Consider the following 13,484-nt stretch of genomic DNA (forward strand, 5'->3'; position numbering starts at 1 on the left):
AAAACGTAGCTTATACCCTACTTTACATCTGATGTTTGTTGTGCCTGCCATTGGTTGAGACAACATGCTCTTGAATATAATAGTGGTCACGATACCAGAATTTTGACTTCGATACCAGGATTAGTATCACGATACTCAACACCAAAAAAAGAAGGAATATTAGCCAGTCACAGAATGGCACTTGATCCAGACAGAAACTCAGCTACTGACTGCTCTGTTCAATCGTTGGGCATCTTTTGAGTTCAATATCATTAGATTTGAAAGTTTTTACGGCAACATTTTTCAGAGACTGCTATGTATGGATTAATGAATCAATTATACAATACATTTTACTTTGTTTTTACAAATCTATTTACATAACGGTAATTTATTTGAATGGTAAATCTCTATTGATAAACTGGGTAAATTAAGTTGTAGCCTAGGCCTATACACAATGTAGAAAACATTAAGAACACCTTCCTAATATTGAGTTACACCCCCCCCACCCCACCCCACCCCACCCCAAACACCGTTTCCCTTCCATTTGAGACTTATTTTATTGTACTGATCAACAACATTTGCATAGAAGTAGCTTATTTGATAAAACTGTGCGCTGTGTCTTTAACCAGTAATGACGTCATTCACAAGGCAAGAGGGGGCAGCCCGTTGGAGCCCTATTAGCACACCATTCAGTTCACTGAGTCAATAGATACTATTTGGGAGAGACGTGAGAGAGGCCAATTAAGTGAATGAACAACATTTTGGTGGCAATCAGCTTTGAAATCAGCATATTTTGCGTTATGGTCACGAACACAGTACTAGGGTAGTGAAATGATCTTAGCTTCAGCTGTAAGCTAGCAAGGAAAGTTTGCCTACAAAGCTGGAAGATACCGGTATCTTCTTGCATTGTAAAGTGTTCTAGCCTGTATGTATGGACATTTTGCAAACCGTAATGTACAGTTTCAACAAATGCCATGTCACATTATTTAAGTGTCTTAACTTCTATTCAGCATGAGTGGGTAGCTAACATGATGCAGCCCAGACTCCCAGTGTAGGATGCACGGTGCGTGCCTCGACATTGGCTGAGCTGACAGACTTGATCCGTGATCCGAAAAAGTACCAAAGTTTCATTATGAACTGGGTGGTTCGAGCCCTGAATGCTGATTGGCTGACAACCATGGTATATCAGACCGTATACCACGGGTATGACAAAACATTTATTTTCACTGCTCTAATTACGTTGGTAACTAGTTTATAATAGCAATTGGCCATATACCACACCTCCTCTGGCCTTATTGCTTAAGTATACCATGCAACACTAGAATTCATGGTTGGTGTCATGTTTTGGCTGATAAATGCACTAAAAATGGGAATATATTGGAAATGTCAACTTTCAAATGGTACCACAAAGATGGTTGGAGATCCACACAGAGAATGTTGTTTTGAATGGGAATATCTGTTTTAAATGATATTGTCAATCCTCCATAGAAAACCTATTGAAATCATAGAAATATAGATAGAATAGGTTTGACCATTTAAGTTAACATTCAACAGTGGGTGGACCGGGGGCCATCTGTGGTAGTAATTACAAGTTAAAATGTCAATTCAATAAACATTTCAATTGTGTACCAGCAAAAAATTGCAGTGGTCTGAAGGGATGGGTCCATTCTATGAATTATATTCCTATGATTGAAATGACACCCACCCTGTATTCAAGAGCATGTTGTGTTTCAACCGATGGCGGGCACAACACAAAAACCTCAAATAATGTAAAATAGGGTCTAAGCTACAACAGGTTAGATTTTTTTGTTGATAATTGACGTTAAAGAGTAGGTAGCATAAACATAACATGGATTTGCATGACTATACGCATCAGAAGTCCCAATGCAAACTTACACCTCACTTTTCTTTATTACATAAAACCGATCAGTATTCCGAAGTCATGACGGAAAATGTTTTTCCGAAGTGTGATGTAATTTGGAAGACCCGGCAAGCCAGCCTATTCCCTATAATATAACGATACTTAGGTGCCGATACGATATGCATTGCGATTCTTGCAATTCGATACTGTGATTTTATTGCGATTCGATGTTCCAAACATATTGCTCACCATATGTCTGCTGCAGAGGGACAAGAGAGAGCCATGAGAAAACGAGATTAGATCAGTCATGGAAATAAAGTGCTGATAATTAATTGCCTCCCAATAAAAATAAAAAACAAGCTATGAAGGAAAAATACAGGAGTTTTGGTGCAGGCACAGCCACCTAGCGCAAAAATACTGCTAGATTCTCAAAACAATACATCGTAAAAAATTATATTCCAATATGTAACTATCGATTTTTTCCCCCCATCATTATTTAGCCAACCACCACGGTTATGGTCGGCAAGCTAGAGCCCAACTACTGGAGACCAGCTAGAGCAAAACTAAAACATAACCACAGATTAAAAGCAAAGTGAGCAGAGACTTACAGACTGATGGTTGGGGCCCATCCGATAGTAAAAGAGTGCAGGCTGAGTTAACTACCAAAGCTAGGGGGAGGCGGGCGCATCACCAGGCCAAAATCCAAAATAGATAGATTCCAGATGTCAGCCAGCTAGTGCGCTAGCACTAAGCCAAGGTGGAAAAAGTTACAAAACTCCCGTAGCCTACTTCACAGAGAACATTCTGAAAAGTTTACAAAATAAAAAGTAGAACAGACACGGTACTACACAATTAGAGCAAGCAGGTAGGATTTTCTCTTTCGTTTTGAGCCCATGGCAAGAAAACACCAGAGCCCGCCGTGGTAACGGGTTCCCACTAGATAACACAGCCACAAAGTCTGAACAGCATGAGGTGTGGCTAACGTTAGCCAGCTTGAGATAGCTACCGAGCTAGAATACGAACTCTGTAGCACAGAGTAGATCCTCCATATGACGTTGAGAAATAGTGCATTGTGGGTAGTTTAGAAGTTATCCTGAAATAAGTTAATAAATGTGTAACAACCCAAAAACATAACTATATGTTTGTACTTATAGGTAACCAGATCGTGACTACAACTAAGCTACTAAGTCTTTGGTGAGTAAAAACTCATGCTTCCTACCCTTTAAAAATATATATTTTTTTAAATAGAATTTATACACTAGTTTGACAACCCTGTTTTTAAGCTTTTAATTGATAAACTCAACTGTTTATCTTTTCCGGTGATGAACACATGGATATCTCCACCTTTATTCTCCTGAATATTTTGGCATTCAGGTCCAAAAAGTCCCTTTCTGACCACTTCTTCCATGGGTAAACATATACGGAAAGTGTTGTACAAATCAAATGGGATGCTATCAAAAAGTGACTGAATTCAAATTGATTTACTCCATATTTTCCATGGATGATATCTTTGTGTCAGTCACACACACGTGGGTAAAGTGTGTGTGTGAGTAAAGAGTGTTGCACTTACTTGCAGAGCTGATCTGCGCTGTTGAGGTTCATGTACTGCCTGACTGTGTGTGTCACCAGCGGCCCTGAAACACACAATTTTCATTGTCAGATCCTGAACCAAACACAGCCCTTACATAGACACACACACAAACCTCAGGCCTTTAGCAGATGCTCTGATCCAGAGTATTGTTATAGAATAGATACCATAATAGAAAAAAAAAGTGTTATCCAGAGACATAATATATTGGTATTTTCCACGCCTTGACCTATGACCCCTTCGAGAGACTCACTCCAGCTGTCGGGCATGACTTTGAGGGCCAGAGGCAGCAGGTCATCAAAGGAGGCGTCCAACACCAGTGCTTGGATCTCTGGATAGGACATCACCGCCCAACTGGCTGAGAGACAAAGAGAAAGAGGAAAGGAAGTATGAGAGGGGGAGGGGGAGTGGGGAGAGAGGGTGAGCAAGAAGAGGGAGATGGAGAGAAAATGAAGAGAGGGGGAGAAATAAAGAAGTGGTGCTTACAGTATGTTGGTGAAATTGGTCAATAGACTACGGCCAGACACGCACTGCATATACCAGTGTGGTCCCTACCTGTGAATCCCCCTATGGACCAGGCATACACCACTATGTCACTGAGCTGGAAGCCCAGCTTGTGCACTGCAAACTGGATCACTACATCCATGGCATTGGCCTCGTTCTGGGGGAACGGTACGCCCTGAGAGAGAAATAAAGGAGTGGAAAGGGGAACAAAAGAGTTATTGTTTTACATTTACTTTCATGTCAATGCACATTTTGAGATGGAAACAAATCTGCTGCTAACACACAGACATTTACATTTGAGTAATTTAGCGGATGCTCTTATCCTGAGCGATTTACAGTAGTGAGTGCATACATTTTCCTACTTTTACGTACTGGTCCCACCTTTGAAATCAAACCCACAACCCTGTGTTTCTTCCAACCTTCTCTATGAATGACACGTGTAGACAAACCAGACTTTCCACATAAGACAAACTTGCCTAATAATTCCATTGAAATACGCTGGTAAGTTCACACAAAAGCTTGATGGGGACGAGCGAGGGACACTAATGCTTACCGTGCTTCCTGCAAAGCCAGGGTGGTTCCAGCCAAGCACCGAGTATCCACCTGCAACACAGACAGACAACACAGTTTATACTGCTCTAGTTTAAATTTGACAGGTTGAGAATATGTTAACAACTATGTATGAACAGTGACCTTTACATCGGAGGGAGGAAGGATGGTAAGTAGGTTGGAAGGAAGGGAGGAAGGAAGAAAGTATTTCTGATGTGTAAAAGTGTCAGACACAGAGGTTCCTTACCTTCCAATGGAGTGTTCATACAGCCCACCTCATAGAAGCCTGCGTTGCCCTCACAGCAGATCACCTACAGCAGGACATACAGCAAACACTATAGACCTCACAGGGAACCATGTGTAATGTAGTTCTGATGGTTCATAGAGTGTACTGTAGTCCAGTTCCTTACCAGAGGAATCATGGGTAATGTAGTTCTGATGGTTCATAGAGCCTAGTCCAGGTCCTTACCAGAGTCTGTCCGTGCTGTCCTTCGTCACCCCTGCGGTCCACAAACATGGTATCAATCTCATTCCCATCACACGCCACCAGCTTGTTCCTCTGGCCCTCACACTGCACACAGAGAAGAGGGAGGGAAGTACAGAAACAGATCAGAAAAGAGAAACTTCAAGTTAAGCTGTTCTATAATCGAAAGGTTGCATATATAGAAATCCATTGATTCTTCCCAACGAGCTGTTCTTGTTAATGGGGAGAATCTGAAAATTGTGTCTAACTTCAGGTATTTCGGCGTCATTTTGGACTCTAACTTGACATTTAAGCAACATGTGAAGGTGGTGGTTAACACAGTCAAGTTTGGATTATCCAACTTTAGGTTTATAAGACCTTACCTTCCTCTGGGGGCCACCAAACTATATATGCATGCTATGATCTTCTCACATCTGAGATATTGCCTCACATGCTGGTCACAAGCAGGAGCTACTATTCTGAAACCAATTTAATCACTCTACAAACAAACCCTTAAGATTTTTGATAACAAACCAAACAGTTACCACCATTGTCACATCATTCACAAACATAATTTATTCAGTCTGGATAGCTTTAAGCAGTATGTAGATGCAAGCCTTGTCTTTAAGATCCTGTATGGTCTTGTCCCTCCACCCCTATGCCGGCATATCACGCTCAAGGCAAGCACCTCCAGGATAACAAGGGCAGTAACTAGAGGGGATTACGTTGTCCCTTTTCGTCACAGTAAATTTGGCCAATCGGCCTTCTCTGTTAGAGCTACAATATACTGGAATGTAATGCCCATGGACTTGAGAAGCTGCACTTATTATTGTAATTTTACATTTACATTGAAAACATGGCTCAAATCTATCCAAACCTGTACACAAGTTATCTGTTCCTCATATGTAAGACGACAGTTGAGGATAGTGTTTTATTACGAATAAGTTATATTATATATTGTTGGATGTAATGTATTTTGTATTGTTTTAGTGAGTATTTGTATTGTGGCTGTGTAATTGCCCTTACCTGCCCTGGGACTACGGTTGCAAATTAGCTTTTGGCATTATTGCAATATTGATGTTGATTAATGTGCATTGTCCCCTATAAATAAATAAATGACTACATCTTGAACTATTGTAAATTAGTGCAACTTGACCCTACTGTGGTGTGTGTGTGGTGACTCACCTCTTCTATAAGTCTAGCTTGGCCCTGTTGTAGCATGGGTCTCATAGCCTTCTGCAGTAGGTATACAGAGCCAGGGTACAGCATCCTCCTCCCAAACGAGTGGGCAATCAGAAAACTGGAGAGGAGGAGCAAGAGGGAGGGGAGAGAAGAGGTAGCATCAGTGGGCTAGCAGGCCGTAATGTAATTTCAATCAAATATACCAAGCCTGCATGCTGTAACAGTGTGAAGCAGAGAGAGACAGTGATAGAAACAGTAGTTGTAGTTAGTTACACATTATGACCTGTGTAGTACAATATCTGACAATGTTGCATGGTAGTGTGGTATACTGTAGTCTATTGAGTGTTTATACCTGACGATGTGGTATGGTAGAATATAGTGTATTTAGTTTAGTACCTGATGATGTGGCATGGTAGAATATAGTGCATTTAGTTTACTACCTGACAATGTGGTATGGTAGAATATAATGTACAGTGGGGAGAACAAGTATTTCATACACTGCCGATTCTGCAGGTTTTCCTACTTACAAAGCATGTAGAGGTCTGTAATTTTTATCATAGGTACACTTCAACTGTGAGAGACGGAATCTAAAACAAAAATCCAGAAAATCACATTGTATGATTTTTAAGTAATTAATTTGCATTTTATTGCATGACATAAGTATTTGATCACCTACCAACCAGTAAGAATTCCGGCTCTCACAGACCTGTTAGTTTTTCTTTAAGAAGCCCTCCTGTTCTCCACTCATTACCTGTATTAACTGCACCTGTTTGAACTCGTTACCTGTATAAAAGACACCTGTCCACACACTCAATCAAATAGACTCCAACCTCTCCACAATGGCCAAGACCAGAGAGCTGTGTAAGGACATCAGGGATAAAATTGTAGACCTGCACAAGGCTGGGATGGGCTACAGGACAATAGGCAAGCAGCTTGGTGAGAAGGCAACAACTGTTGGCGCAATTATTAGAAAATGGAAGAAGTTCAAGATGACGGGCAATCCCTCGGTCTGGGTCTCCATGCAAGATCTCACCTCGTGGGGCATCAATGATCATGAGGAAGGTGAGGGATCAGCCCAGAACTACACGGCAGGACCTGGTCAATGACCTGAAGAGAGCTGGGACCACAGTCTCATTAGTAACACACTACGCCGTCATGGATTGAAATCCTGCACGCAAGGTCCCCCTGCTCAAGCCAGCCCGTCTGAAGTTTGCTGATGATCCAGAGGAGGAATGGGAGAAGGTCATGTGGACTGATGAGACAAAAATAGAACTTTTTGGTCTAAACTCCACTCGCCGTGTTTGGAGGAAGAAGAAGGATGAGTACAACCCCAAGAACACCATCCCAACCGTGAAGCATGGAGGTGGAAACATCATTCTTTGGGGATGCTTTTCTGCAAAGGGGACAGGACGACTGCACTGTATTGAGGGGAGGATGGATGGGGCCATGTATCGCGAGATCTTGGCCAACAACCTCCTTCCCTCAGTAAGAGCATTGAAGATGGGTCGTGGCTGGGTCTTCCAGCATGACAACGACCCGAAACACACAGCCAGGGCAACTAAGGAGTGGCTCCGTAAGAAGCATCTCAAGGTCCTGGAGTGGCCTAGCCAGTCTCCAGACCTGAACCTAATAGAACATCTTTGGAGGGAGCTGAATGTCCGTATTGCCCAGCGACAGCCCCGAAACCTGAAGGATCTGGAGAAGGTCTGTATGGAGGAGTGGGCCACAATCCCTGCTGCAGTGTGTGCAAACCTGGTCAAGACCTACAGGAAACGTATGATCTCTGTAATTGCAAACAAAGGTTTCTGTACCAAATATTAAGTTCTGCTTTTCTAATGTATCAAATATTTATGTCATGCAATAAATTGCAAATTAATTACTTAAAAATCATACAATGTGATTTTCTGGATTTTTGATTTTAGATTCCGTCTCTCACAGTTGAAGTGTACCTATGATAAAAATTACAGACCTCTACATGCTTTGTAAGTAGGAAAACCTGCAAAATCGGCAGTGTATGAAGTACTTGTTCTCCCCACTGTATTTACACTGAACAAAAATATAAACGCAACATGTTAAGTGTTGGTCCCATGTTTCATGAGCTGAAATAAAAGATCCCAGAAATGTTCCATACTCACAAAAAGCTTATTTCTCTCCAATTTGGTGCACAAATTTGTTTACGTCTATGTTAATGAGCATTCCTCCTTTGCCAAGATAATCCATCCACCTGACAGATGTGGCATATCAAGAAGCTGATTAAACAGCATGATCTTTGCACCTTGTGCTGGGAACAATAAAAGGCCACTAAAATGTGCAGTTTTGTCACACAACACAATGGTACAGATGTCAAGTTGAGGGAGTGTGCTATTGGCATGCTGACTACAGGAATTTCCACCAGAGTGGTTGCCAGAGAATGTTTATTTCTTTACCATAAGCCACCACAAACATCATTTTAGAGAATTTGGCAGTACGTCCAACCGGCCTCACAACCGCAGACGTTGTGTATGGCGTAGTGTGGGTAAGCGGTTTGCTGATGTCAACAATGTGAAGAGTGCCCCATGGTGTCGCTGGGGTTATGGCAGGGTTTCCCAAACTCAACCTTTGGGACCCCAAGGGGTGCACGTTTAGTTTTTTGCCCTAGCACTATACAGCTGGTTCAAATAATCAAGCTTTGATCATTTCAATCAGCTGTGTAGTGCTAGGGCAAAAACCAAAATGTGCACCCCTTGGGGTCCCAAGGACCGAGTTTGGGAAATGCTGCGTTATGGTATGGGCAGGCATAAGCTACGGACAAAGCATACAATTGCATTTTAATCGATGGAAATTTGAATGCACAGAGATACCGTGACGAGATCCTGAGGCCCATTGTCGTGCCATTCATCCGCCGCCATCACCTCATGTTTCAGCATGATAATGCACGGCCCCATGTCACAAGGATCTGTACACAATTCCTGGAAGCTGAAAATGTCCCAGTTCTTCCATGGCCTGCATACTCACCATACATGTCACCCATTGAGCATGTTTCGGATGCTCTGGATCAACGTGTACGACAGCATGATCCAGTTCCCGCCAATATCCAGAAACTTCGCACAGCCATTGAAGAGGAGTGGGACAATATCCAAGAGGTCACAATCAACAGCCTGATCAACTCTACGCGAAGGAGATGTCGCGCTGCATGAGGCAAATGGTGGTCACACCAGATACCGACTGGTTTTCTGATCCACGCCCCTACTTTTTTTTTTTTTTTTTAAGGTATCTGTGATCAACAGATGCTTATCTGTATTCCCAGTCATGTGAAATCCATAGGGCCTAATTTATTTATTTCAATTGACTGATTTCCTTATATGAACTATAACTCAGTAAAATCTTTGAAATTGTTGAATGTTGCATTTATATTACACACTGTCCTCCCAATCTATGCAGAGCGCATCGGAGTATAATTATTGTAGGCCTGCATTGACAGGCACGAGTGGTCTTTCAATCAGGCAGTCAAGAGATGCGTTTTTGAGATCAAAGCGAGCCGCGTGTGCACATTTGTTGATATTCATTGCTAGTTAGTGAGTCATTTGACCACTTACAGCTCATTTTTGATCTGCAATAAAAATCCTGGAAAAGTCATGGTGTGTGCATCACCTGCGCGTGCCTGTGGGCCATTGCCAGAGCAGAGAGAAAGAGCGAGATAGAGACAATTGCGCAGCAGGTAAAATAATTATATACAACAGACTAACTAGACAGCCAATTCAAAACCTATTGTGTAGTTTCGCTGGTTATCTTGCTAGTTAACTACTTAGCATGTATTAATGTCATTGTCATGTCCGATGTCCTAAATAATACATGGGATCAGAGACCAGCAGCCTTCCATTGTCAATACCAGTGATAATAATGAAGGTTATTTTGTGAAGTGATTCCTTGCAACATACAACACCATTTTCAGTTAGCTTTTTGGCCCATGGTGTTACATAACTTTTTTTGGGTGGGAACAAGTGACTTGAGCTTTCGGACAAGTAAAAAAAAATTAAATACAAAACATAATAATAATAAGTCCTACTTATCCAAAGGACAAGTGGCTAAAAAAAGTTAATGTCAAGCCCACGTAGAGTACAGTGTATTGTGGATATTGTACTCTGTCTATACCTGATGATGTGGCATGGTAGAGTGCGTAAAGAGTTGAGCATGCTGTCTGCTGTCCCTCTCAGTTTGGGCTCTGGCTTCAGTAGAGACACTCCTGCCTTGGACAGCAGCTTCCTGTCACACAGGATGTTAGATGGGAAATTTAACAAATCAGCAAGAGTTATATAGTGAAAACAGAGCCTTACTCTCAAATCATAACCCAGACACAGTCATCCAGTTTACATTTACTGTACAATCTTGTGTATTTCATACAAGAAAAACTATAATCACAGTGTAAAAATTAACACACATGTAAAAGGTTCACACGTATACGCAAATTGCACACACAACTCACGGATTGCTAACTTCTTTCCAGCTGAAGTCTGCCGGCCAGTGAGAGAAGTCAAAATCATAGCAGGACAGTTTTTTCTACAGACAGAACATTCAAAATTAGTGATCAGAAAGAATAGCTGTGGCTTGTTTCTTGAATTTAAGATTGACAACCTCTAGCAAAACAGGCCTGAGAATAACATCAAATGACATATAGGGTACTGGTTAGAAATAACGCACCATATGGGGAATAGGGTGTCATTTGAGACGCAGCCCAGCTGTTGACCAGCTGTTGCCATAGCAGTGTTACCTTGTTGCTAGGCGTGTGGTTCTTCCTGGTTTCCTCCAGAATGGAGATGAACTGTTGATACTCAGAGTTCCTCCACCGCCCCCAACCTGAGAAGGAGGGAGAGGGAGAGAGAAGCAGAGAGCACCAGAGAGGGAGAGAGTCTCAGGGGTGTACTTAGTGTACCTGATAGACCCACACCTTGTGGCAGTCTGAGTGTTTGTGAAATCGTAACCCCACAGGAATGCAATCGTAGTTACCGGTAGCCTAGTCACACACAATCCAATGTCTGTAGTAGATGAAGAACACCAGACACTATATTCTCTACAATTAGGTTTTGAGATTTTATTATATTTTATGGGAAAAAAAGCATTGAACACAGCGGATTTCTCAAACCAGACAAATCCAGGAAGAGCAATACAAGTTCAGTAAAAAGCGTGGTAAAGTTCTCACCTCTCAGGCAGGCGACTCCCAGGAGACAAACCATTACTGTTCCCACATACTGACTGACTGGGACCAGCTTACTGCTGCAGATGTACCCTGAAACACACAGCAATGGTTAGGGCTACAAACACTACACACAAACAAACAATTAGGCTAGTAATACTCATCTGCTCTCTATTTCTTGCACTCAAGCATGCACACGTCCTATGTGAAACCATATCACCACTAGCCACTACCAATACCTACCTACTACACTACAGCTGGGAGCTATTAATAGTTAAACCCAATAAGAGCATTACTGCATGAGTCATTTTTATTACCTTTCATATCGTGTGAGCGAACACACACACACACACACACACACACACACACACACACACACACACACTACCTTTTCTGTAAAGGTAGCAGAGGAGGAGAGGGGAGCTGTAGTACGACAGAGACCACAGGGCTGACGCCTGGTGGAGGGAGGAGAACACACAAAAGAACAGTTACATCTCAATAGAAAGTGTGAGAATGTATAGACTACCTGTATAGCTATGTGTGTATGCTACTTGTCTTTACTGGTGGCTTCAATTTATGCAAAAACAAACATCTAAAGTTTGTGTATTACAGTGCAGGCCACTGCATAGAATTGTAAAATAGTTTGTTCTAGCTAATCAAAACAGAGTCATGATCAACAATTAACGTTAGATAATACAACTTGTGGTAACTTGCTAATTATATACTGACCCATCCGAGGATGCTGTCTGTGTGTTTCTCCAGGCTCTTGGGTTGATAAGTCCATCCCTGGTGTTGTAAGAGAATGGGAGAGTAGTTAGCTAATAGCTAGCTGCTAAATGAGTGGTGACTAGCCAAGCCAGCTAACTGGATAACTTCAATGATCTCCCTGCCTAGATATTACAGCTAGCTACCTAGCAAAGCTAACAACAGTGGCTTAGGTTACGTGCTTGCTAGCACTCACCTGCCACAACGCAAAGATAGCTAGATACCTGGAGAATTAAGTATAATGGCTATCTAGCTATCTTAACATTCCCAAATGTGTTAACTATGCAGCATTTTTCACACTGTCACCTCTGTCAATCAGTGACTGACAGCAGTTTCAATAACTCGTACTGACACTTCCGGACCGGAGCGCGAGCTAGCGTTGAACAAAGATACATTTCCATCTCTTCCTGGTCGGTCACAAACACATGCATGGTATCTTCCGTGAGCCTACCCTCCTCCCAGCTCTTCCTTCGGGTCGGGACTGCTCCTGTGAACGGTGAACTCTCTGGAGATGAGGCCCAAAAAAGCAGCGACGCCACATCCAGCCGCCCATTCTTCCTCGGGTAGCTACCGCAGCCGACACAGGACGTAAATTCCAAACGGAAAAAGTGCATTAGTTTTCTTCTTTGGTATTTTAGCGTTCGCAGCAATTATATGTGCATTCCGCCACCTACTGTACAGGTGGATAATAAAGATCCCAAAAATGAAATAATTCCGGGTAAAAAAATCGATAAACTATCAATAACAACATTTAAATTAAACTAAATCAGCCTGCTTTTCTGTTCTAATCAGCTTCCTACACAGGCTCAGAAGGATCCTGTGAGGGTGGGACATTTTCTGGCGACAGTAGTCTTTGCAGTGCTTCTGCCATGAAGTCTTGGAGGCCCATAAACTTCTCAGCTGCAGATATAATGATGTCCAGCTTCTTGGACACGTGTGCAGTACAATTAATAACTGTGGCTGTAAATGCTACAAAATCCACCTTCTTCACAATAAGTGTATCCAGATCACTTGATTGATGTATAACATTTGCAACAGGTTGCGGTGCATCTTCTTCCGAACTGTGGCCTCTTGCCCAGCCTTCATATAAGAGATTTGCTGTACAGCCCTGATCCTTGACACCTCAACCTCTTTCACCCTAACAGGGCACTGGGAATTCGGGAATATGATCCCCACCACAGTTGCAACATTTTACATTCACAGACGCTTCAATAACATATGGCCAAACTTTCTACATTTCTTGCATTACATCGGGTTTTGCATGAACGCTCTTATACACTACCAGTCCAAAGTTTGGACACACCTACTCATTCAATGGTTTTTCTTTATTTGTACTATTTTTACATTGTAGAATAATAGTAACGACATCAAAACTATGAAATAACACATATGGAATCATGTAGTAACCAAACAAGTTTTAAAG

General features: G+C 42.1%; 1 protein-coding gene across 1 annotated transcript; it reads right to left on the reverse strand.

Annotated features, from left to right (window-relative positions):
- Positions 1 to 3,388: 3,388 nt before the first annotated feature.
- On the reverse strand, positions 3,389 to 12,648 carry LOC121585514 (phosphatidylserine lipase ABHD16A-like). The gene is made up of 14 exons (XM_041901849.1): positions 12,513 to 12,648; positions 12,026 to 12,082; positions 11,685 to 11,751; positions 11,303 to 11,389; positions 10,874 to 10,959; positions 10,589 to 10,662; positions 10,258 to 10,368; positions 6,130 to 6,244; positions 4,951 to 5,052; positions 4,729 to 4,792; positions 4,486 to 4,535; positions 3,984 to 4,107; positions 3,682 to 3,786; positions 3,389 to 3,474 (listed from the first exon to the last, which is right to left on the reverse strand). The coding sequence occupies exons 1-14, from the start codon at positions 12,612 to 12,614 to the stop codon at positions 3,407 to 3,409; spliced, it is 1,212 nt and encodes a 403-aa protein (XP_041757783.1). The 5' UTR covers positions 12,615 to 12,648; the 3' UTR covers positions 3,389 to 3,406.
- Positions 12,649 to 13,484: the final 836 nt, after the last annotated feature.

This window comes from Coregonus clupeaformis, chromosome 17 (genome assembly GCF_020615455.1).
Source record: "Coregonus clupeaformis isolate EN_2021a chromosome 17, ASM2061545v1, whole genome shotgun sequence".
NCBI classification, from domain to species: domain Eukaryota; kingdom Metazoa; phylum Chordata; class Actinopteri; order Salmoniformes; family Salmonidae; genus Coregonus; species Coregonus clupeaformis.

Coding starts and splice junctions, on each gene's coding strand:
- LOC121585514 (XM_041901849.1), bottom strand. CDS start 12,614: ATGGGCGGCTGGATGTGGCGTCGCTGCTTTTTTGGGCCTCATCTCCAG. Junction 11,752..12,025: donor CAGACAGCATCCTCGGATGG/GTCAGTATATAA, acceptor TCCCTCCACCAG/GCGTCAGCCCTGTGGTCTCT. Junction 5,053..6,129: donor AAGCTAGACTTATAGAAGAG/GTGAGTCACCAC, acceptor CTCTGTGTGCAG/TGTGAGGGCCAGAGGAACAA.